Below are 24,090 nucleotides of genomic sequence, written 5' to 3' on the forward strand. Positions count from 1 at the left end.
TTTGTTTGTTTGTTTGTTTGTTTTTTTATCACGTGTTCACATTTTTCCAGTCATTAATTCTTGAGCCAGCCTTTTGTGATTCAGATGAGGCCTGAGAGACTGAAGATTTTCTACAAACAAGAGACAGGCAGAGGGCATGGGGTGGGGGTAGGATCTATCCCAGGAAGGCCCCACTGGGTTCTGCTTCATTACAGCTGGAGAACTTCCCACAGCGCCCTTGTTTGGTTTTGATGAGGGCAGAGGGCCCAGAGAGGAGGCTGCTATCTCCTTCTGCTAGCTTTCTCCAAGTTTCCTCTGCAGCCCATGGGGAGCCTCTGAGCAGCAGAGATGGGCGGGGCCTGAGCCTCCTGTCTCCACCTTCTGGGTGAATGCCTGGGCTCCCAGCAGGAACTTCCGCAGAGTTTGCAGCCAGGTGCATTCCTGGGAGCTGGGCTGTTTGTGCCCCGCAGTCACCCTGCTGCCTTTATCAAAGAGTTGATAACTTTGCCTCCCACCTACATGAGGCTTCTGGAAGCGTCTACCTGGCTGTCTCTTGGTCCTGCAGCCCCACACGTGGTGCCCTGTCTCTATCCTATGCCTGCGGCAGCACCTGCACAGAGCGGGTGCCTCAGAGGTGGACCTGGAGGCTGCTCAGTCTTGGGAGGTGGACCTGGTGCATAAAGGGCGGTCCACTCTCAGAAGCAGGTGTTCTCAGGCTCCGGCCCAGTGGACCTGTGGGGCGGCCAGTCTCCAGCATCCCCGCGGGCGCCTCCAGGAGCAGCAAGAGCCCCACCGCCGCCTGAGCAGGGAAACCCTGATCTGTGTCCACCTTGGCCGGCAAGATGTTGCCTGTGTCCGCGGAGGTGAAGACCAGCCCGGTGCAGAAGGCCAACTTCTGCTCGCGCCTGTTTGTCTGGTGAGCGCCCTGTCTGAGCTGTGACATTCCACTGCGGGGCAAGCCTGACACTGTCAGCTTCTGTTGGGGACCAAGGGACAAGGCGAGGGAGCGTGCCTGGGTGCCTGGGGCCTGTGGGGTTGGGAGGTTGGGAGGGGTGGGGTTGGGAGGGGTACCAAGGAACCTGGTGTCAGGGGAACTGAGTCTCCCTGCCTTGCTGCTCTCCGCCCAGCCAGCCCCGGAGACTGAGAGCTGATGCAGCAGGAGTAGCAGGCAAGGAGGTTGCTCAGGGGGAGTCACTGCCCAGCGGGAGAAGGGACTGGGCTCCCTGCTGCTGCTGCTAAGTCACTTCAGTTGTGTGCGACTCTGTGTGACCCCATAGACGACAGCCCACCAGGCCTCCCCATCCCTGGGATTCTCCAGGCAAGAACACTGAAGTGGGTTGCCATTTCCTTCTCCAATGCATGAAAGTGGAAAGTGAAGGTGAAGTCGCTCAGTCATGTCCAACTCTAGCAACCCCATGGACTGCAGCCTACTAGGCTCCTCCATCCATGGGATTTTCTAGGCAAAAGTACTGGAGTGGGGTGCCATTGCCTTCTCTGACTGGCCTCCCTACTCTCCACTTTATCCAGTGGCCTCAGAACCATTCAGGAATTCACTGTCAGTTCTGAAATAAGCTGCAAATCCCCCCTGGCTCCCCCAAGCAAACAGCTTGTGAACAATTTTCTTTATCTATTTAGTGCCCTGCATCTTTGCCATCTTCCAATAATGCCCCCACCTTTTCCCACGTTCCTTAGGTGAACATCTGAGTTCCAACAGCCCTGGGCTCCCTCTCTCCCCCTGTCTACCCAATGTCTTTCTTTCTGTCCCTCCTTCACTCCTTGTGTGGTCCTGTATGTCCTGGTACTTAGTTTTGGCCAATTTCATGTTTGTACAAAACACTATTGTTTTTTATGAAATGAATAGGCACACTATTCTGGAACATGTGTTGCTTTTGCCTGGGACACACGGCCAGGTGTAGAGTGTGTATTTGACCACAGCCCCTGGCCCTATTGTGAATATCTCCACTTTTACATTTGAGAACCAAACCCGGGGGATGGGGTCCCTGAAACCTGTGAGGTCTTATCCAGATCTCTATCCTTCAGAGAAGCAGTGCATGGTCTTGATGGAGGTGGTCCTGCCCAGGAGTCCTTTGGTCCTGAAGCCACTGACAGGTCCATGAGCTGGGAGGAAACACAGAGATGAAAAGCACTGCAGAGAGCTAAAGCTCTTAATTGAAGTCTTCATCTAATAGCTAGGACTACAGATATATAGGCCTGAACCTTTGGATTTTAATCACACTTGGGTGGTTATTAGGTCTTAAAGATAACCCATTTATCTTTTCCACAAATTCTGATACTTCTTTTATTGGACAGCCTAGGGGATCCCCAAGGGGATGGCAGCTTCTATGCTTGTTTTGATGGTGGTGTATTCAGTGCATGTAGCTACATCCCTTGGCTAGTTGATCACCCCTTAGGAAAGAGGGGCCTAGAAGAAAGAATTTGTGTGTGGTTACCATAAATAATAGCAAAGTAGACAAATGTCTCCTTAACATCAAGTATGGCAAGAAACTCTCAAAGCACATTCTGTTTGTTGATTTTGAAAATGTATGTGCATAGAAATGGAAGGTGAAGACTTCCATTTTCGTTGGCACCCATTTCCAGTTTCCCTGCTGGGGAGTAAGGCGAGCTATTACCTCTTATTTCATGCTTGAAGACACTGAAGCATAGAGGTTGAGTAAGTTGCTTACCGTCACACAGCTAGTAAGCGGTGGAGTGGGATCTCAAACCAGGAAGTCTGGTTCTGGGGTCTGTGTTTCTTGTGTATGTAACTGCTGTGCTTTTCATGGAATTGGTTGCCTGGACTTTTTCCAGGGTCCTGGCCCAGACTGAGACCCCTTATGATGATGGGGAGGTTCTTTTTCCACTCAGATTCCCCCAACCAATACGTAAACTGATGGTGAGACTGGTAGAGCACAAGCTTTGCTCAGTGACCAAAGAATGAGAAATGGAGACTTAGTTTGCAAGTCAACCTCTCAGCCCAACTGGGTATATAGGAGGGTGGAAGTAAAAGAAAGGTAATCAGGTTAAAAGAGGGAGGAATATTCATGGCTTACCCAATAATGTGGTGTGATTTGGACCTGAAATTAAAGTAGCACTCCTTTCAGTCCTTGTATGAGCTCTTTGCTTTGTTGTCATAGTCATTGTCAACTGTAGTGGTCCTGATGGGTGTGTCATTTATCATGCTTATATATTACAGTGGATGCATAATGAAGCTCTGTGTCTACTAGATGTTAGGTCTTCTGCCATTTGGGTCCTACCTATTTCTAATCAGTTCTTATTTTTTTCTTTCCTTTTATGATTAAGCCTGAAACTCAGATAAGAGCAGTTGGTTTCCATTCAAGGGAGGGGCAGGGATATATTTCTGGGGCATCAGCCTTTCCTTTTTCCTGCTCCTTATTACTGAAGGACTCTGAAGGGGCAAAGGTTCATCTTCTGATCTTGCTACCTGCTAAGCGTAGGCATTGTCACATATTGGGTTCAGTTCAGTTCAGTGCCTCAGTGTCTGACTCTTTGCAATCCCATGGACTGCAGCACACCAGGTTTCCTTGTCCATCATGAACTCCTGGAGTTTGCTCAAACTCATGTCCATCGAGTTGGTGAAGCCATCCAACCATCTCATTCTCTGTCATCCCCTTCTCCTTCTGCCTTCAATCTTTCCCAGCATCAGGGTCTTATCCAATGAGTCAGTTCTTTGCATCAGGTGGCCAAAGAATTGGAGTTTCAATTTCAGCATCAGTCCTTCCAATGAATATTCAGGAAAGATTTTCTTTAGGATTGACTGGTTGGATCTCCTTGCAGTCCAAGGGACTCTCAAGAGTCTTCTCCAATACACAGTTCAAAAGCATCAGTTCTTTGGTGCTCAGTTTTCTTCATAGTCCAAACTTCACATCCATTCATGACTACTGGAAAAGCCATAGCTTTGGCTAGACAGACCTTTTCAGCAGAGTAATGTCTCTGCTTTTTAATATGCCGTCTAAGACGGCCATAACTTTTCTTCCAAGGATCAAGCGTCTTTTAATTCATGGCTGCAGTCACCATCTGCAGTCATTTTGGAGCCTCCAAAATAAAGTCTGTCACTGTTTCCATGTTTCCCCATCTATTTGCCATGAAGTGATGGGAGCAGATGCATGATCTTCATCTTTTGAATGTTAAGTTTTGTGCCAGCGTTTTTCACTCTCCTCTTTCACCATCATCAAGAGGCTCTTTAGCTCTTTTCTTTCTGCCATCAGTTCAGTCAGTCAGTTCAGTCACTCAGTCGTGTCCGACTCTTTGCGACCACATGAACCGCAGCACACCAGGTTGCCCTGTCCATCACCAACTCCCGGAGTTTACCCAAACTCATGTCCATTGAGTTGGTGATGCCATCTAACCATCTCATCCTCTGTCATCCCCTTCTCCTCCTGCCTTCAATCTTTCCCAACATCAGGGTCTTTTCAGATGAGTCAGCTCTTTGTATCAGGTGACCAAAATATTGGAGTTTCAGCTTCCACATCAGTCCTTCCAATGAATACCCAGGACTGATCTCCTTTAGGATGGACTGGTTGGACCTCCTTGCAGTCCAAGGGACTCTCAAGAGTCTTCTCCAACACCACAGTTCAAAAGCATCAATTCTTCGGCACTCAGCTTTCTTTATAGTCCAACTCTCACATCCATACATGACCACTGGAAAAACCATAGCCTTGACTAGACAGACCTTTGTTGACAAAGTAATGTCTCTGCTTTTTAATATGTTGTCTAGGTTGGTCATGACTTCATGGCAGCAATTACCATCTGAAGTGATTTTGGAGCCCAAAAAATTAAAGTCAGCCACTGTTTCCCATCTATTTGTCATGAAGTGATGGGACCGGATGCCATGATCTTAGTTTTTTGAATGTTGAGCTTTAAGACAACTTTTTCACTCTCCTCTTTCACTTTCATCAAGACACTCTTTAGTTCTTCCTCACTTTCTGCCACAAGGGTGGTGTCATCTGCATATCTGAGGTTATTGAAATTTCTCCCGGCAATCTTGATTCTAGCTTGTGCTTCATCCAGCCCAGGCTTTCTCATGATGTACTCTGCATATAAGTTAAATAAGCAGGATGACAACATACAGCCTTGAAGTACTCCTTTTCCTATTTGGAACCAGTCTGTTGTTCCATGTCCAGTTCTAACTGTTGCTTCCTGAACTGCATACAGGTTTCTCAAGAGGCAGGTCAGGTGGTCAGGTATTCCCATCTCTTTCAGAATTTTCCACAATTTATTGTGATTCACATAGTCAAAGGCTTTGCTATAGTCAGTAAAGCAGAAATAGATGTTTTTTTGGAACTCTGCAACCTTGCCGTACTCCTCTCCCAATTTGGAACCACTCTCTTTTTCCATGTCCAGTTTTAACTGTTGCTTCTTGACCTGCACACAGATTTCTCAGGAGGCAGGTCAAGTTGTCTGGTATTCCTGTCTCTTGAGGAATTTTCCACAGTTTGTTGTAACCCACACAGTCAAATGCTTAGCAATAATCAATAAATCAGCTGTAGACATTTTTCTATAATTCTCTGGCTTTTTCTGTGATCCAACAGATGTTGGCAATTTGATTCTGGTTCCTCTGCCTTTTTTAGATTCAGCTTTAACATCTGGAAATTCGTGGCTCACGTACTATTGGATAATTTTGAGCATTACTTTGCTAGCATGTGAGACGAATGCAATTTGTGCCGTACTTTGAACATTCTTTGGCATTGCCTTTCTTTGGGATTGATGAAAACTGAACTTTTCCAGTCCTGTGGCCACTGCTGAGTTTTCCAAATTTGCTGGCCTATTGAATGAAGCAATTTAAAAGCATCATCTTTTAGAATTTGAAATACCTCAACTAGAATTATATCACCTCGACTACCTCTGTTCATAGTGATGCTTCCCAAGGGCTTATTTGCCTTCTCATTCCAGGATGTCTGGCTATTGTCCAGTGATCACACCACTGTTGTTATCTGGGTCATGAAGATCTTTTTTGTATAGTTCTTTTGTGTATTCTTGCCACCTCTTCTTAATATCTTCTTAATATCTTCTGCTTCTGTTACATTCATACCATTTCTTTCTTTGCATGAAATTTTCCCCTTGATTCCCCTAATTTTCTTGAAGAGATCTCTAGTCTTTCCCATTTTAATTTTTTCCTTATTTCTTTGCCTTGATCACTAGGAAGGCTTTCGTATCTCTCCTTGATATTCTTTGGAAGTCTGCATTCAGATGGGTATATCTTTGCTTTTCTCCTTTGCCTTTTTCTTGTCTTCTTTTCTCAGCTATTTGTAAAGCCTCCTCAGACAACCATTTTGCCTTTTTGCATTTCTTTTTCTTGGGATGGTCTTGATCACTGCCTCCTGTACAATGTCACTAATCTCTGTCCATAGTCCTTCAGGCACTCTGTCTATCAGATATAATCCCTTGAATCTATTGTCACTTCCACTCTATAATCATAAGGGATTTGATTTAGGTCATATCTAAATGGTCTAGTGGCTTTCCCTACTTTCTTCAATTTAAGACTGAATTTTTCACTAAGGAGTTCATGATCTGAACAGTCAGCTCCCGGTCTTGTTTTTGCTGACTGTACAGAGTGTCTCCATCTTCAGCTGCAAAGAATATAATCAATCTGATTTTAGTATTGACCATCTGATGATGTTCATGTGTAGTCTTTTCTTGTTTTGTTGGAAGAAGGTGTTTGCTATGACCAGTACGTTCTCTTGGCAAAACTCTGTTTGCCTTTGCCCTGCTTCATTTTGTATTCCAAGGTCAAATTTGCCCATTATTCCAGTTATCTCTTGACTTCCTAGTTTTGCATTTCAGTCCCTATGGTGAAAAGGATATCTTTTTTGGGGTGTTAGTTCTAGAAGGTCTTGTAGGTCTTGATAGAACCATTCAACTTCAGCTTCTTTGGCATTACTGGTTGGGGCATAGACTTGGATTACCGTGCTATTGAATAGTTTGCCTTGGAAACGAACAGAGAGCATTTTGTCGTTTTTGAGATTGCACCCAAGTACTGCATTTTGGACTCTTTTGTTGACTATGATGGCTACTCCATTTCTTCTAAGGGATTCTTGCCCACAGTGGTAGATATAATGGTCATCTGAGTTAAATTTGCCCATTTCACCCCATTTTAGTTCACTGATTCCTAAAATATCGATGTTGACTCTTGGCATCGCCTGTTTGACCAATTCCAATTTACCTTGATTCATGGACCTAACATTCCATGTTCCTATGCAATATTGCTCTTAGAGCATCGAACTTTATTTCCATCACCAGTCACATCCACAACTGGGTGTTGTTTTCACTTTGGGTTACAGGAGCGGATTTCTCCTGATTCCACCAAAATGAATCTGATTGTCACCAGGATAGAGTCCAAGTTGCTCATAGCCTTGGGTAAAGACCATATGCTACTTGGTTTTCTCAGTTCTCTAAGAGATAAAACTAATGAGACAATTGAAAAATCATAGGCCGAAGGGCCAGAAAAGAAGAATAACTGTAAGGGATTCTAAGAATGGCCTTAGAAGCCCAGGGAATCTGGGGAATCTTCTTTTGTTCCTGTCACAAATTTGTTCAGCCAGGCACTTCTTGTTTTGAGTATTTGGCCAAGTGACCTTCTCTCTATTAAAGAAAAAGTTTTACTGGAGTATAGTTGATTTACAGTGTTGTGTTAGTTTCAGGAGTACAGCAAAGTAAATCAATTGACATATATCCACTATTTTTAAAAGGTTCTTTTCTTTAAAAAAGATAAAGGCTATTACAGAGTATTGAGTAGAGTTCCTCTGCTATACAGTAGGTTCTTATTCGTTATCTATTTTATATATGCTTCGCTGGTGGCTCGGACTGTAAAGAATCTGCCTGCAGTAAAGGAGACCTGGGTTGGATCCCTGGGTTGGGAAGATCCACTGGAGGAGGGCATGGCAACCCACTCAGGTATTCTCGCCTGGAGAATCCCCATGGGCAGAGGAGCCTGGTGGGCTGCAGTTCATGGGGTTGCAAAGAGTTGGATACTTATATAGTAGTTTATGTATGTCAATCCCAGTCTCCCAATTTGTCCCTTCATCCCTCCCTCCCTGGTAACCATAAGTTCGTTTTCTACATCTGTAACTCTATTATTTCTCTTTGGTAAATAAGTTCATTTGTACTACTTTTTAAGATTCTGTGTATAAGTGATACTGTATGATATTTGTCTTTGTCTGCAGGCAGTTTTCTCTGGCAATTGGGATGTGCTGTTTTCTATCTGACCACTAGTGTTAACATAAAAACAACAGGAAATGGTTGGGGCACAAATTCCCCCTTGATCAGACAGCAGGTGGTCAAAAGCTTTGCAGTGGTCAAGTGTCATGTGGGCCAGAGGGTCTAGTGAAGAGTTTGTCATTCTAAGGTTAGAACTGGGTTCTCGACTTACCTAGGTCAGTCTCTGACTTTTTTAAATTTCTTTTTCTTTATACTTAGGTTATTATACATTCTTTCTCATGCTAGGCTCACCAGGGAGCCTAACAAGAGTGACAACTGCTATTACCAGTCCAGCTCCCCTCCTGACTAGATGAACGGCCCCCTTTGATTCATAGGTTGTTTGAGTGTAATTAAAATCTGAATGTAACCTTGATCTAGGTGTGAACCACATATAGCCCAGTGTCCCCTGGTAGTTTTCTTGGAGACAGTTGATGGCTCAATATAGGTGGCCCTTGCTACAGGGTCCTCGAGGAACAAATCCCTCAAGGGCACACACACAGTCTTTGAATTTTATTGATTCTTATTTAGGCTTATGGTGGCGCCTTCCATCCATACTTGCACATGGCCAGGGCCCTCCAAGTTTGGTATGATCCTGTCCCCAGAGCCCTTAAGGATGGTAACTATCTAGAGTCGGCCATGCCTGTAGGTGGAGGGCTCATAGTGAATGGTTGGTTGGACCCCCAGAAAACAGGGATTTGACTAACACATACAGCTTTACAGGGGTGTGGTGGCAATGGGGCAACCTTGATGTCCCTGGGCGGAAGCCTGGGCATGCTGGAATTAAACCGTAGTTTGGTGATATTGTCAGCTGAAGTTCCCTGAAAGTCTGGTGGGCTATGTATATTCCCTGAGTGAGGCTGATGGTGACAGATCCAACAATCAGTAAAATTCCAGCCCTTTTGGATGTTTGAATGTTACTTTTAAAAATAAATGAATTTTCCAGAGAGTGATACTGAGGAGGACCATAAGAAGAATCAACTGCATTTTAGTTGGGAAGCTATTACTTATCTTGAGGTTGTCTTCAGAAGGTTGGGTTCAGAAAGAGGCTCACATGAGTGTTCTGGCTGAGGGGAGTCTGACAGGACTGTAAGTAGTTCAGGGTCCAGAGCCTGTTAGACTCAGGGTGTTGTGTCCATAAGATAACACCCTGTAAAAACTCCTCTGTGTTGACAACTGATCTGAGGAGATCTTGAGACCTCAAGTTTGCAACTGCTTTGAATATGACTGGTGCTAAGACACTTCAGTCATGTCTGACTGCGACCCCGTGGACTGTAGCCCACCAGGCTCCCCTGTCCATGGGATTTTCCAGATTTGAACACTGGAGTGGGTTGCCATTTCCTTCTCCAGGGAATATTCCCAACCTGTGGATTAAACCAGCATCTCTTACATCTCCTGCTTTAGCAGACAGATTCTTTACCACTAGCGTATGTAGGTATCCTTCAATCTGATACATTTCAGAAGGTTTAAGTCCTCAGTAATACAGGAACATATCTGCAGCCGTACCCACAATGGCCATTCAGCTCTATTCTGCATTCCTGAACCACTGCTACTTTATTTTGATTTCTAAACATATATTTTTTCTTAATAATTAAAGCAGATGTACAATATATGTTCAGTGGCCACAAAGAGGCTGCTTTAATTATGTAATATATAAGCCAGAATGACTTTCCTATACTTAGAATGTATGTGTGTTTGTAAGCATATATCTAATTTTCCCCATATCTTTGTATATTTAAAATGTAGACTTTTTTTTAACAATGTCCATGAATGTAGGTTTCTAATTAGAGATGTGTAATTTGGATATATGTCACTCTCCTTTTCATGTTTAACAGGTGGCTAAACCCCTTGTTTAAAATTGGTCACAAACGGAAATTAGAACCAGATGACATGTACTCGGTGCTTCCGGAAGATCGCTCCCAGCGCCTTGGAGAAGAGCTGCAAGGGTAAGCACAGACATCAGGGAGAAGGGGAGAAAGAGTGAGAATTTTCACATGGGGCTAAGGGTTTGGGGGAGGCTTTGCCTTCCTCTGGGTTCTTCTGAGACTCTTCTCCTGACACTGCATGCTCAGCCCCTCAGGTTGACCCTGGGCTTAGCCCACTTTGGACGCCCATGTTCCCTGTGCATCTGTGGGCATGAAGGGAGCCCACAGCCATGGCCCTGGAGGCTGAGCTCTGTCCCCTGAGGTGGGGTCCCTGAAGGAGGGAGTCTGCCCTCCTGAGCTGCTCATGACCTGTGAGTCTAGCAAATCTTGGCAGGAACTTGTTTCCAGAATCTGGAACTTTTCCCTCAAGGCCTGTTTCTCTGGTGCTTCAGAGTCTGCACTGCTTATCTTTTAGGAGCCCTGTGAGCAGTTAGCCAGCATCTATGGGGCAGCCACAGAGTGCCCTGTAGTGAAAACTTATCTTCTCCTCTGTCCCTCTCCCATTTTCCCTTTGATGGACACGCTGTTCTTTACTGTGCTTTGTTTTGTATCACAGGTACTGGGATCAAGAAGTTAAGAGAGCCCAGAAGGATGCACAGGAACCCTCTTTAGTGAAAGCAATCATAAAATGTTACTGGAAATCCTATTTAATTTGGGGAATGTTTACATTTCTGGAGGTAAAAGATTTTCATACTGTGCACTGCTTTTTGGTGTATGTGTCTTAGTACTGAGGTGGACGGACCGGTGGGAAGAGAGGTCAGCGGTCTAAGGTCTGAGGATAAACCCTCATGGAAACATGATAGAGCTCAGAGGTTGTATTCATCTTTAGAATGGCAAGAACTGGACTCCAGGGGTTACTATTCTTCTTTTAACTGGTTAAAGACTGTTGTGGAAGGATGGCCTTGAAATAAAAGACATTTTATATTATGTTAGAAAGTTCCTGGTTCTCAGTATAAATGCTGACTGATCTTTGACCAAAAGAAGATTCCAGCAACCTCAGGCAATATGTGCCCTGTGATTTAGAGGAAGGTAATTTGGACCCAAGCCCAGGATAACATACATTTTATGGCACTCATTTATAGTTTAACAAGGTAAAAGTTGTTACTTTGACCAGGTCACATCTGATAAATGCTTTTCTAAGAAGATACCATTGCTGCTCCTTTTCCAGGGGAACAGAACCCAGGGCCCTGCATCTGGACTGTAGCCACCCAGAACTCCTAAGAACGCACCTTTCCCCAGGCTTCCCCCTTCCCCGTGGGCTGGCACTGTGAGCAAAGCCCCCAGGGGGAGGAGCTCCAGCTTCACCGTGAATTCTGTGCACCCTCCACACTGCTTTCTTTCCCTGTTTGTGGGAGCAGATTCCTGGTTGAAGGGGGATCCTGGTATCCTGGCATTGGCAGAGGGTATAGGAGGGAATGTGCAGGGCAAACCAGAGGCAGAAAGCTGTGAGGTCAGTGACCTCCATGACCCTGAAGATCCTGGGTCAACATCCCCCAGAGGACAGTTCACCAGGGTACACAGTGCCGTCAGCCCCCCTGTTCTGGCTGAGCCTGGTGGAGGTCTGCTGCAGATCCCCCTGGGTGGCTCATGCTCTCCGTGGCCCCTTAGCACTGCCTTAGGGACACCGGAGGCCTGTGAGTATGTGAGAGCAAGAGGCATGGAAGATGCAGTTGCTAAGAAAAGGGTGTTTTAGGTGGAGAAGGTGTGAGATCTCATCAGTCCATCGTGTTGGGGTGAGGTGGGTGGGCCAGGTGGTTTGCAGATTGGTGGCGTGGCTCTTGTTTAAAGGCTGTGCTGTCCTGAAGGGCACTGCATGTAGTGGGCAGCTGGACAGGTGAAGTCAACCCCACACAACTGGAGAGACAGAGAATCTATCAGCTCCCAGGTGACTGAGTGGTCCTGGGGGATGGAGTTGTCACTGATGTTAGAAGAGGATTGGCCATTGTGCCAGAGGGTAGGACAGGTGTGTGGGGCAGTGTGCCACCTTTGAGAGGGCACTGACCACTTAGGTACTGCAGTGTCTTGTGAAGGACAAGGGGTGGGACAGGGAGTAGGAGCCCGTCAGGCTGCCCCAGTCCTTCTTTCTCCTGTGTGCAGCTGTCCCATTGATGGTATTTTGACATAGCCACAGTAAGTCTCTGTTTGAAATACACAGGTGGCAAGCTGGTGTGGCCTGTTTGTGCAGGATTTCCTGACCTCACACAGCAGAGCTTTCATGAATTTTGCTTATCAGGAAACCCTGGGGCCTTGGTGTCTGCCTATGGCTCATGCCAGGTGCCTGATTGGATGAGTGCCCTCAGGGTTTAATGTTGGATCATATCCTGGAGCAGATCTTTCTCTATTGTCCCTGGTTCTCTAGTTTCTCTTTGGTAACAGATGCTAAAGAGTCTTAAAGTCAAGTGGGTCTTAAAGCAGAGCCCATGTGGCTGGGTTTGAACTAAGCTGCTGGTATTTCTTGGTGTTCTGGGCTGTTAGCCCCTTGAGTGGGGTCACTAAGCCTTGGATGGATCCCATTCTAATATGAGTCCTGGATCTTGGCTGTGGCAGCTCATGGGAGAAGCGGACATAGAGGGAGAGGCCGCAGGATCTGGGGTTCTTCCTGAGACAGAATCCTCACCACTGTGGTGCTGGAAGTGTTGATTTCAAAGTTGTCCAGCCCAAGTAATACTTCCTGTTGGGGATCCAGGAAGGCCAGGCCTAGGGCTGCATAAGATGGAACTGGAAGAGCCCTGGGCCCTTTCAGGAGGTTGGTCGCTGGGTGGTCATGGTGGAGAAGTGGGGAGTAGAGAATGTAAATGTAGGGGCTCATCTGTGTGGCAGTACTACTGGCACTAGAAGCAGTGCTAGTTAGTTAAATAATTGATTTTATGAAGCAACTTCCCGTGTTGTGATCAATCTATACTGCTTGGTTTTCTTTATATTTTAGATGGTGGAAGATCTAAACTCAGCTCAGGATCTTCTAAAACGCAAATATATTTCCTTTTTGATCTCTAGCCCTCTTTTAATCCCTCAGATGCACAGAATGCCCCGTGGATCATCCATGATCCCAAGCAGTGTGCTCTTTCCACCCACAGCATGAGCAGGGCCTCCCAGGTACTCCTGGCGGCACCAGTGGGAGAAAGCAGGGTGATGCCAGTCCAGGGTGAGGCTTTTAGGGTTTTAGGATTTTGAGATATGAAAACTTCTGTTCTATGAGAAGGGCTTCCCTTGTGGCTCAGCTGGTAAGGAATCTGCCTGAAATGAAGGAGACCTGGGTTTGATCCCAGGGTTGGGAAGATCCCCTGGACAAGGGAAAGGCTACCCACTCCAGTATTCTGGCCTGGAGAATTCCATGGACTGTTTTGTGAGAACTGAGGAGTATCTCTTCCTCTCAGAGAAACAAGTACCAGGCTGTGGAGCACTTGCCGGTCACCCCTAATTAGAACGGAATAGCCAGAGAGCTCCCAGCACCCCTGGCCCCTGTGTGCACCTCCACAGGTACTGTGGGTGGAGAGGACAGGTCCCCACCTGCCCGGGGCCCTCAGTGTAGAGAGGAGGAGCCTGAAGCCTCTGCCTGGGCCTGAGTCACAGAGACCACCTCCCCAGGTCATCAGCGCTTCTCTCTGAGAGGTGAGGTCTCCATTGCTGGTGTGTAAGTGGGGTGACCTCAGAAAGCCAGAGTGGGTTCACCCAGTCCCTTCCCCTGAGAGGGGAGGTGTGGCCGGAAGTTATGTCCTCTTCCCAGGACCCTTAGAAGTAACCCAGCCTTGTCCGGTCACTTGGTCTTTGTTTGAAGCCACTTTTGCTGATGGTCTCTGGTTCAGGTGGAGACTGTAGGAAGCCTATGTGTGTGTAAATCTTCACTCTGGAACTCAGCTGATGAACAGGAAGTAAACAGAATCCTCTGCATCCCACAGTGGGCTTTGTGCCTCGACTCACGCTGGTTCCCTAAGAGCTGAGTGGTCTTTGCATTTATTTCCTAATCCTTTCTTCCATGTGTCCCTCACTTTGCTCAACCCAGGATGCTGAGGAGTGGCTGCTGGTGGCAAAGATACTGTGGGCTGAGAGCAACCACTGAGGACCACACAGTGGGAGAGGAGGAGGGGGCCTTGAGCCAAGCAGAAGGGGACCTGCGGAGCAGACCTGCTGTGTGCGCCCTGCTGGTTTCTGAGAGCATAGCGTTAGCCATTAGCCATTAGGTGTTAGTAATATCCACAGTGATGACCTTGAGTTATAAATTAGGGTTTTATATCCACCTTCTTTTCTTTTTCTAAGCATATGTAAGTCTTTAATGTAAAATTAAAAGAATTTTTTCAAATTGAAGTATGATTAGCTTATAATGTTATAATAGTTTCTGATATACATCATTAGTGATTTAATATTTTATACAGTACATGATAAGTGTAGTTACCAATTGTCACCATGCAAAATTATTCCAATATTATTGAATATATTTCCTATGTTGTATAATTCCATGATTTATTTATTTTTTAAATTTTTATATATTTATTTTTTGCCTCCAATCCCCTTTTACTTATTTTATAATTTGGAGTTTGTACCTCTTAAGTTCCCACACCTATTTCGCTTGTTTCCTCCACCCCCTTCAATCCATTTTCTTTCTGTAGTCAGGGAAGTAGGAGACTCTTTTTGAAAGATTGCACTCATAATGGTTAAAAATTGTAGCAATCTGGATAGAAGTGAAACCTTATAGTCTAGAAAATTTGGTTTTACACATGCCTTCTTGTTCCACTGTGGTCTCTTGTGAGGAACAATTTTTCCAAGCCTTTGTGAATCCAGCCTCTGCCATTAAGAATAGAGTAAGTCTCTTACTGGACTTCTAATAATAAAAGTGATGAAAAGCCCTTGTTTTTATGGTGGTTTCACAGCACTCTGAGCTGTTGTAGCTCCTTTAGGTGTCCTAGGATTCCTCCGAGGGAGGCACGGCTGGTATTTTCACAGATAAAGACCTAGAGGCCCAGGAGGGCACACGATAGGCTTGGGGTCATGTGACTCGCAGGTGGCCGACCTGGTCTCTGAGGCACGGTGCTCTGACTGCTAGACCCGTGTTCTCTGTGTCCTGTCCTCTCCTCCCACAGCCTCCACTGAGGCTCAGAGCCAAGAGGAGCTCCTTTTCTCTGTCACGTGATTTCTATAGTTTTTTTTTTTTTTCCTTCCATTTTAATTTCCTGTAGATTTTTAAGAACATTTCAAAAATACAAAAATAGAATAGAATGAAAAGATAACACAACGTGTCACTCCAGAATAGGGCTCTCTGGCAGAAAGATTGCTGTGAGTTGATTGTGTTTTTCAGAAATAAACACAGGCGAAACTCTGAAGACTGAGTAGAAGTTATTCTTCTGAGGGACATTTACACTGATAAAGGAAATCTCCATTTGTAAAGGTGTCTCCCTCTCTGTACAGAAAAGGAAGGATGGCTCTAAATCATAGCAGAATCCTGTTGAAGGACAGTCTTCAAGAAGGATGAAATCTGCATAACAAATCCAACCCTGCTGTAGTTTAAGCTGCTTCTCCTGCTAACCTCTCATTGGCATTCCATCACCTTTTCTTTTGTCTTTAGGGGGAGATGGCATTTAAGGGGGTGGCTTGGGCTATCTCAGGGAGTTACTCAGTTTTTCTTGATATTTTGCATGTGTATCAGAAATACACATGTTAATAAACTTCTGTTTTATTTTCTCTTGTTATTCTGTCATTTATTACAGGGATCCTCAGCTAAGAACTCAGAAGGGTAAAGGGAAAGAAGCCCCTATGTCACCCTAAGTCAGCTTCAATAATTGCCATAATGAGCAGTCTTGATTCATCTGAAACTCACCCTCAATTCCCAAGATTATTTTAAAGAAGTTCCAAGACATCAAATCATTTTTATCCATAAATATTTTAGTATGTATCTTTAAAAGATGTGGAATCTCCCCCCACTAAACATATTTAGCATAAATATTATTTTTATAGATTTCCTGGTGTCTCAGATGGTAAACCGTCTGCCTACAATACATGAGACCCAGGTTCAATCCCCTGGTTGGGAAGATTTCTTGGAAAAGAAAATGGCAACCCACTCCAGTATTCTTGCCTGGAAAATCCCGTGGTGGGAGGAACATGGTAGGCTACAGTGCATGGGGTCTCAAAGAGTTGGACACAACTGAGCGACTTCACTTTCAGTTTATTGTTTTATGCATAAATATTAACTTTAATATCATTAGTATCTAGCCAGTGCTCACAGTTGTCTTTTTCCCCTCTTCTGTTGGAAGCAGTATTAAATAAGGTACACTTGGCTGACACAGGTTATTCAGATTGGCTTTCTGTTCCCCTTCACCCTGAGCCTCTAGGTTGTTTGTCCTGTAGAGATTCCCACAGCCTGGATTTGGCTGATTGCATCTCCCCCTGTGTCAATTAACTTGTTCCTCTGGCACCTTAGGTAGGTGTTTAGGTCTAGAAGTTTGATACAGCTCATTTGGATTTTCTTCACCCCTTTTGTCTATGTAGGAGGTAGGGTTGTATATCTCCCTTATAAGGTACATAACATCTTTTGTGTGTGTGTGTATGTGTGTGTGTGTGTGTGTGTGTGTGTGTGTGTGTGATGTTGGAGCTATTCATGATCCTTGTTCAGTTCAGTTCAGTTCAGTTGCTCAGTCATGTCTGACAGCACGCCAGGCCTCCCTGTCCATCACCAATTCCCGGAGTTCACTCAGAGTCATGTCCATCCAGTCAGTGATGCCATCCAGCCATCTCATCCTCTGTCGTCCCCTTCTCCTCCTGCCCTCAATCCCTCCCAGCATCAGAGTCTTTTCCAATGAGTCAGCTTTTGGCATGAGGTGGCCCAAGTAGTGGAGTTTCAGCTTTAGCATCATTCCTTCCAAAGAAATCCCAGGGCTGATCTCCTTCAGAATGGACTGTTTGGGTCTCCTTGCAGTCCAAGGGACTCTCAAGAGTCTTCTCCAACACTACAGTTCAAAAGCATAAATTCTTCGGCACTCAGCGTTCTTCACAGTCCAACTCTCACATCCATACATGACCACAGGAAAAACCATAGCCTTGACTAGACGGACCTTTGTTGGCAAAGTAATGTCTCTGCTTTTGAATATGCTATCTAGGTTGGTCATAACTTTCCTTCCAAGGAGTAAGCGTCTTTTAATTTCATGGCTGCAGTCACCATCTGCAGTGATTTTGGAGCCAAAAAAATAAAGTCTGACACTGTTTCCATTGTTTCCCCATCTATTTCCTATGAAGTGATGGGACCGGATGCCATGATTTTCGTTTTCTGAATGTTGAGCTTTAAGCCAACTTTTTCACTCTCCTCTTTCACTTTCATCAAGATGCTTTTGAGTTCCTCTTCACTTTCTGCCACAAGGGTGGTGTCATCTGCATATCTGAGGTTATTGATATTTCTCCCGGCAATCTTGATTCCAGCTTGTGTTTCTTCCAGTCCAGCGTTTCACATGATGTACTCTGCATATAAGTTAAATAAGCAGGGTGATAATATACAGCCTTGACTTATTCCTTTTCCTATTAAGAGTTGCAAAGTAGGGATGTTCTAAGCTCTTTGTTTAATGCTGAAATATAGTGTTTATAGGGAGAGTAGGGGAAAATCATTTTTTTCTGTTTTTAAAACCTGTTTTAAAAATGGGGAATTGGTTCTCCTCCAGTGAGGAGAGGGGCTAGTGAGTTTTCATAGTTGTTTATTTGGTTTGGTTTTGTGAATGTCAGTTTGAGCTCATAGATTTAAGCATTTCTGATCTGTTTCAGTCCATTTTATTTGTTATGCTTGTGTCAACCTTTGGCCATATTTGGGCAGTGAGAGTATATCAGGTTGGGTTCTAAGTCTTTTGCACATACTCTAGAAGTCTTGGCTAGTTTTTTTGTTTGTTTGTTTTGTTTTGTTTTTTAATGTCTTTTTGTTTGTTTGTTTTGGTTTTGGTTTTTGGTGTGACAGGATGTTTCTAATTCATTTTGTACAGCATTTGCTCAGCCCTGGAATCATCCATTTCTCCAAGCAGCCCTGTCTTCTTTTAGTGTAAAATGGTATTTAAAGACTATAGTCTGGATGCTAGAGGGGCTTATTGCTCTTGGTTATTGTTTCTTGGCTTTTTTTCATTAGACCAAGTTAGAATACATTTTTAAGGTAAACAAATATGTTTATATGAGTGTTTCCAATCCAAATCAGATACAGGACATTAATGTTTTTACTTCATCTTATTGTGCTTACATCTGTATCTCTTTTCTCCCATCATCTATTCTCTTTGTCCCATGTCTAAGCCCAGTTCTCAGTGATATAAGCATAATTATTCATTTGTTTTACCTTATAATGTGACTTCTGAAAACATAATAAGATTTATTTTTTGGCAGTTCATACTAACTTCACGTGGGTGTATCATGCAGAGAATGTGTTTTCAAATTGTTTTGTTTAAAACCACTTTTTTTTTTTTTTTTGGTTTTTATTTTTCATTTTGTTAATGTGGTGTATTACATTGATTGATTTGTGGATATTGAAGAATCCTTGCATCCTTGGGATAAAGCCCACTTGGTCATGGTGTATGATCTTTTTAATGTGTTGTTGGATTCTGATTGCTAGAATTTTGTTAAGGATTTTTGCATCTATGTTCATCAGTGATATTGGCCTGTAGTTTTCTTTTTTTGTGGGATCTTTGTCAGGTTTTGGTATTAGGGTGATGGTGGCCTCATAGAATGAGTTTGGAAGTTTACCTTCCTCTGCAATTTTTTGGACGAGTTTGAGCAGGATAGGTGTTAGCTGTTCTCTAAATTTTTTGGTAGAATTCAGCTGTGAAGCCGTCTGGACCTGGGCTTTTGTTTGCTGGAAGATTCTTGATTCCAGTTTCAATTTCCGTGCTTGTGATGGGTCTGTTAAGGTTTTCTATTTCTTCCTGGTCCAGTTTTGGGAAGTTGTACTTTTCTAAGAATTTGTCCATTTTCCAAGTTGTCCATTTTATTGGCATATAATTGTTGATAGTAGTCTCTTATGATCCTTTGTATTTGTGTTGTCTGCTGTGATCTCTCCATTTTCATTTCTAATTTTATTGATTTGATTTTTCTCCCTTTGTTTCTTGATGAGTCTGGCTAATGGTTTGTCAATTTTATTTATCCTTTCAAAGAACCAGCTTTTGGTTTTGTTGATTTTTGCTATGGTCTCTTTTGTTTCTTTTGCATTTATTTCTGCTCTAATTTTTAAGATTTCTTTCCTCCTACTAACCCTGGGATTCTTCATTTCTTCCTTTTCTAGTTGCTTTAGGTGTAGAGTTAGGTTATTTATTTGACTTTTTTCTTGTTTCTTGAGGTGTGCCTGTATTGCTATGAACTTTCCCCTTAGGACTGCTTTTACCGTGTCCCACAGGTTTTGGGTTGTTGTGTTTTCATTTTCATTCGTTTCTATGCAAATTTTGATTTATTTTTTGATTTCTTCTGTGATTTGTTGGTTATTCAGCAGCGTGTTGTTCAGCCTCCATATGTTGGAATTTTTAATAGTTTTTCTCCTGTAATTGAGATCTAATCTTACTGCATTGTGGCCAGAAAAGATGCTTGGAATGATTTCTATTTTTTTGAATTTACCAAGACTAGCTTTATGGCCCAGGATGTGATCTATCCTGGAGAAGGTTCCATGTGCGCTTAAGAAAAAGGTGAAATTCATTGTTTTGGGATGAAATGTCCTATAGCTATCAATTAGGTCTAACTGGTCTATTGTATCATTTAAAGTTTGTGTTTCCTTGTTAATTTTCTGTTTAGTTGATCTATCCATAGGTGTGAGTGGGGTATTAAAGTCTCCCACTATTATTGTGTTATTGTTAATTTCTCCTTTCATACTTGTTAGCATTTGTCTTACGTACTGTGGTGCTCCCATGTTGGGTGCATATATATTTATAATTGTTATATCTTCTTCTTGGATTGATCCTTTGATCATTATGTAGTGACTTTCTTTGTCTCTTTTCACAGCCTTTGTTTTAAAGTCTAATTTCTCTGATACGAGTATTGTGACTCCTGCTTTCTTTTGGTCCCTATTTGCATGGAAAATCTTTTTCCAGCCCTTCACTTTCAGTCTGTATGTGTCCCCTGTTTTGAGGTGGGTCTCTTGTAGACAACATATGTAGGGGTCTTGTTTTTGTATCCATTCAGCCAGTCTTTGTCTTTTGATTGGGGCATTCAACCCATTTACGTTTAAGGTAATTACTGATAAGTATGATCCCGTTGCCATTTACTTTATTGTTTTGGGTTCGAGTTTATACACCATTTTTGTGTTTCCTGTCTAGAGAATATCCTTTAGTATTTGTTGGAGAGCTGGTTTGGTGGTGCAGAATTCTCTCAGCTTTTGCTTGTCTGAAAAGCTTTTGATTTCTCCTTCATACTTGAATGAGATCCTTGCTGGGTACAATAATCTGGGCTGTAGGTTATTTTCTTTCATCATTTTAAGTATGTCTTGCCATTCCCTCCTGGCTTGAAGAGTTTCTATTGAAAGATCAGCTGTTATCCGTATGGGAATTCCCTTGTGTGTTATTTGTTGTTTTTCCCTTGCTGCTTTTAATATTTGTTCTTTGTGTTTGATCTTTGTTAATTTGATTAATATGTGTCTTGGGGTGTTTCTCCTTGGGTTTATCCTGTTTGGGACTCTCTGGGTTTCTTGGAGTTGGGTGATTATTTCCTTCCCCATTTTAGGGAAGTTTTCAAGTATTATCTCCTCAAGTATTTTCTCATGGTCTTTCTTTTTGTCTTCTTCTTCTGGAACCCCTATGATTCGAATGTTGTAGCGTTTAATATTGTCCTGGAGGTCTCTGAGATTGTCCTCATTTCTTTTAATTTGTTTTTCTTTTATCCTCTCTGATTCATTTATTTCTACCATTCTATCTTCTAATTCACTAATCCTATCTTCTACCTCTGTTATTCTACTATTTGTTGCCTCCAGAGTGTTTTTAATTTCATTTATTGCATTATTCATTATACATTGACTCTTTTTTATTTCTTCTAGGTCCTTGTTAAACCTTTCTTGCATCTTCTCAATCCTTGTCTCCAGGCTATTTATCTGTGATTCCATTTTAATTTCAAGATTTTGGATCAATTTCACTATCATTATTTGGAATTCTTTATCAGGTAGATTCCCTATCTCTTCCTCTTTTGTTTGGTTTGGTGAGCATTTATCCTGTTCCTTTATCTGCTGGGTATTCCTCTGTCTCTTCATCTTGTTTAAATTGCTGAGTTTGGGAGTCCTTTCTGTATTCTGGCAGTTTGTGGAGTTCTCTTTATTGTGGCGTTTCCTCGCTGTGTGTGGGTTTGTACAGGTGGCTTGTCAAGGTTTCCTGGTTAGGGAAGCTTGTGTTGGTGTTCTGGTGGGTGGAGCTGTGTTTCTTCTCTTTGTTCAGTCACGCTGTGGGGAGGGAGGGAGGGATGCTGCAAACAAATGACACTGGCGTGTGCCCGCAGTGCCTCAGCCACACTGGGTCTGCCCCCACTCACGGCGCGTGTAGCCTCCCTGCCCACACTGCTTGGGCTCTAGGTTGTTCCGCCGGGAACAATCCGAGGCTGGCCCTGGGTTGCATGCACCTCCCAGGTCCAAGCCTCTCAGGTTCAGGCACTCAGGTAGTCCTCAGAGGCGCAGACTCAGTTGGGCCTGCGTTTTGTGCTCTTTCCAGTTCCGAGCAGCTCAGGTGATGAGGTGTTTGGCGAGTGCCAATGCTGCGACTTATCGCCTCCCCGCCACTCGGTTATCTGGGTGTAAAACCGGCGCACCTTCTCAGGCAGATGTTGACCGTCCAGACCCCCAATAAATTTTAGTTAGCAAAGAAGCCAGTTTTATAGATAATGTCTCTCTGGGGCTGCGATTGCCCCCCTCCGGCTCTGGCTGCCTGTCACCGGAGGGGGAAGGTCCGCAGCCGGCTATCTCTGTTCAGTTCTTTGCTCCGTGCGCGGGCTGGTGGTGTCCTAGGTTAGGGCCGGCTTTTCGCATGGTAGATATCCCACAGTCTGGTTTGCTAGCCCAAATTATTTCGCTCAGATAGTGCTCAGGGTATTCAGGCCAGACTCCCACTCTCAGCGATGCAGCCCACGCCGCGCCTCCCTGCCCAGCCCCCGCTTGCTAATGGCGGATGCAGGCGTCTGCGCTGCTTCTCCGCTGGGGGAGTTACCGTAGGGCTCGCAATCTGCGAGTTTTAATTATTTATTTTTTCTCCCTGTTATGTTACCCTCTGTGCTTCCAAAGCTCGGCACGGATTCGGCAGTGAGAAGGTTTCCTAGTGTTTGGAAACTTCTCTCTTTTTAAGACTCCCTTCCCGGGATGGAACTCTGTCCCTCCCTCTTTTGTCTCTTTTATTGTCTTTAATATTTTTTCCTACCTCCTTTCAAAGAGTTGGGTTGCTTTTCTGGGTGCCTGATGTCCCCTGCTGGCATTCAGAAGTTGTTTTGTGGAATTTACTCGACGTTTAAATGCTCTTTTGATGAATTTGTGGGGGAGAAAGTGTTTTCCCCGTCCTACTCCTCCGCCATCTTGGCGCCTCCCTCTTAAAACCACTTTTGATAGTTCTTTTCTGTATGTCTCTTTGAACCAACAGGATGGGTAGATATTTAGGTACTTTTATTTAAATTTACTCTGAAATCTTAGGAATTGCTGTTTAAACAAATAGTTCTTTTATAATTATAATTCTGTATAATGTTTTCATCAGAGAAGGCAATGGCACCCCACTCCAGTACTCTTGCCTGGAAAATCCCATGGATGGAGGAGCCTGGAGGGCTGCAGTCCATGGGGTCGCTGAGGGTCGGACACAACTGAGCTACTTCACTTTCACTTTCATGCATTGGATAAGGAAATGGCAACCCACTCCAGTGTTCTTGCCTGGAGAATCCCAGGGACGGGGGAGCCTGTTGGGCTGCCGTCTGTGGGGTCGCACAGAGTGGGACACGACTGAAGTGACTTAGCATAGCATAGCGTAGCATAATGTTTTCATGATTCCAAAATCAAGACAAGGCTACTTTTAAAGAAGGCTGATATCCTTGTTAGCTCTATTCTAATTCTCCTTCTCCTTTTAGAGATAACTCTCCAGCTAATTTTGACTCACCTTTTTATTAATGTGTTTTTTTAATTTTTAAATTATTATTATTATTTTTTACTTTACAATATTGTATTGGTTTTGCCATACATCAACATGCATCTGCCATGGGTGTACATGTGTTCCCCATCCTGAACCCCCTCCCACCTTCCTCCTCATACCATCCCTCTAGGTCATCCCAGTGCACCAGCCCCAAGATTCCTGTATCCTGTGTCGAACCTGGACTGGCGATTCGTTTCTTATATGATATTACACATGTTATAATGCCATTCTCCCAAATCATCCCCCCCTCCCTATAGTTTTATCTGAAATTTTAGTTTTCCTACTGTGCAGAATAAAAATTTTCAATTTCAATACTGTAATCTCTGGACTTGGGTTTATAAGGATTTTTCTGGAAGCATGAAATGTGTCATGGGACTCTGGTTAAAACTCTTTGTGATTAGTGTAACTCCTTCATGCCAAGACAGTGCAAGAGTGGAGGTTAGCAGATGCTTACATGGGGTTAGTTTCTGCATCTAGACTCTCCCAGGGAGAGGAATCTTCAGGCTCCACCCTAATCAGTTGAACCTAAACCAGTTTCTGAAGGCTGGACCTCAGGCATCAGAGTGCCCTTATGCCCACTCAGGCGATGCTAAGGGGGAGTCAGGATGAAGACAACTGTGTAAAAGATGAGTGAAGGCTAAGATATCTAGAATGCTGGTGGTTATGATTTCGCAGATTCACTGCTTTTTCTCCTCATCTCTGGATTTTTCTCAACTCTACTTTAGAACTCCCCCAGTTCTAAAGATTAACTGCCTATTCAGTTTTTCCCTACAAGCTCACTCTTTTCTGCTTGTATGTTTCACTCAAGTGTTTTTCTTTGTTAGCTTTCTTCTATTTTTGTGTTTTTGTTTCCATGAATGAGATGTGGGGAAATTGGGTGAGAAATGTTTCAAGTACCT

The 24,090-nt window shown here is 43.9% G+C and overlaps 1 protein-coding gene across 1 annotated transcript in view; it reads left to right on the forward strand.

The window, feature by feature from the left end:
* The first annotated feature begins 382 nt into the window (after positions 1–382).
* The window catches only part of LOC147361910 (ATP-binding cassette sub-family C member 4-like), a 173,905-nt gene continuing 150,197 nt past the window's right edge, over positions 383–24,090 (forward strand). The window contains 3 exon segments of the mRNA XM_086330240.1: positions 383–895; positions 10,026–10,136; positions 10,672–10,792. Of these exon segments, the coding sequence (XP_086186366.1) occupies positions 822–895; positions 10,026–10,136; positions 10,672–10,792 (306 nt within the window). The 5' untranslated portion in view covers positions 383–821.

This window comes from Bos grunniens, chromosome 12, assembly GCF_055505025.1.
Source record: "Bos grunniens cultivar Pamir isolate PY7600 chromosome 12, Bosgru_T2T1.0, whole genome shotgun sequence".
Taxonomy (NCBI): Eukaryota; Metazoa; Chordata; class Mammalia; order Artiodactyla; family Bovidae; genus Bos; species Bos grunniens.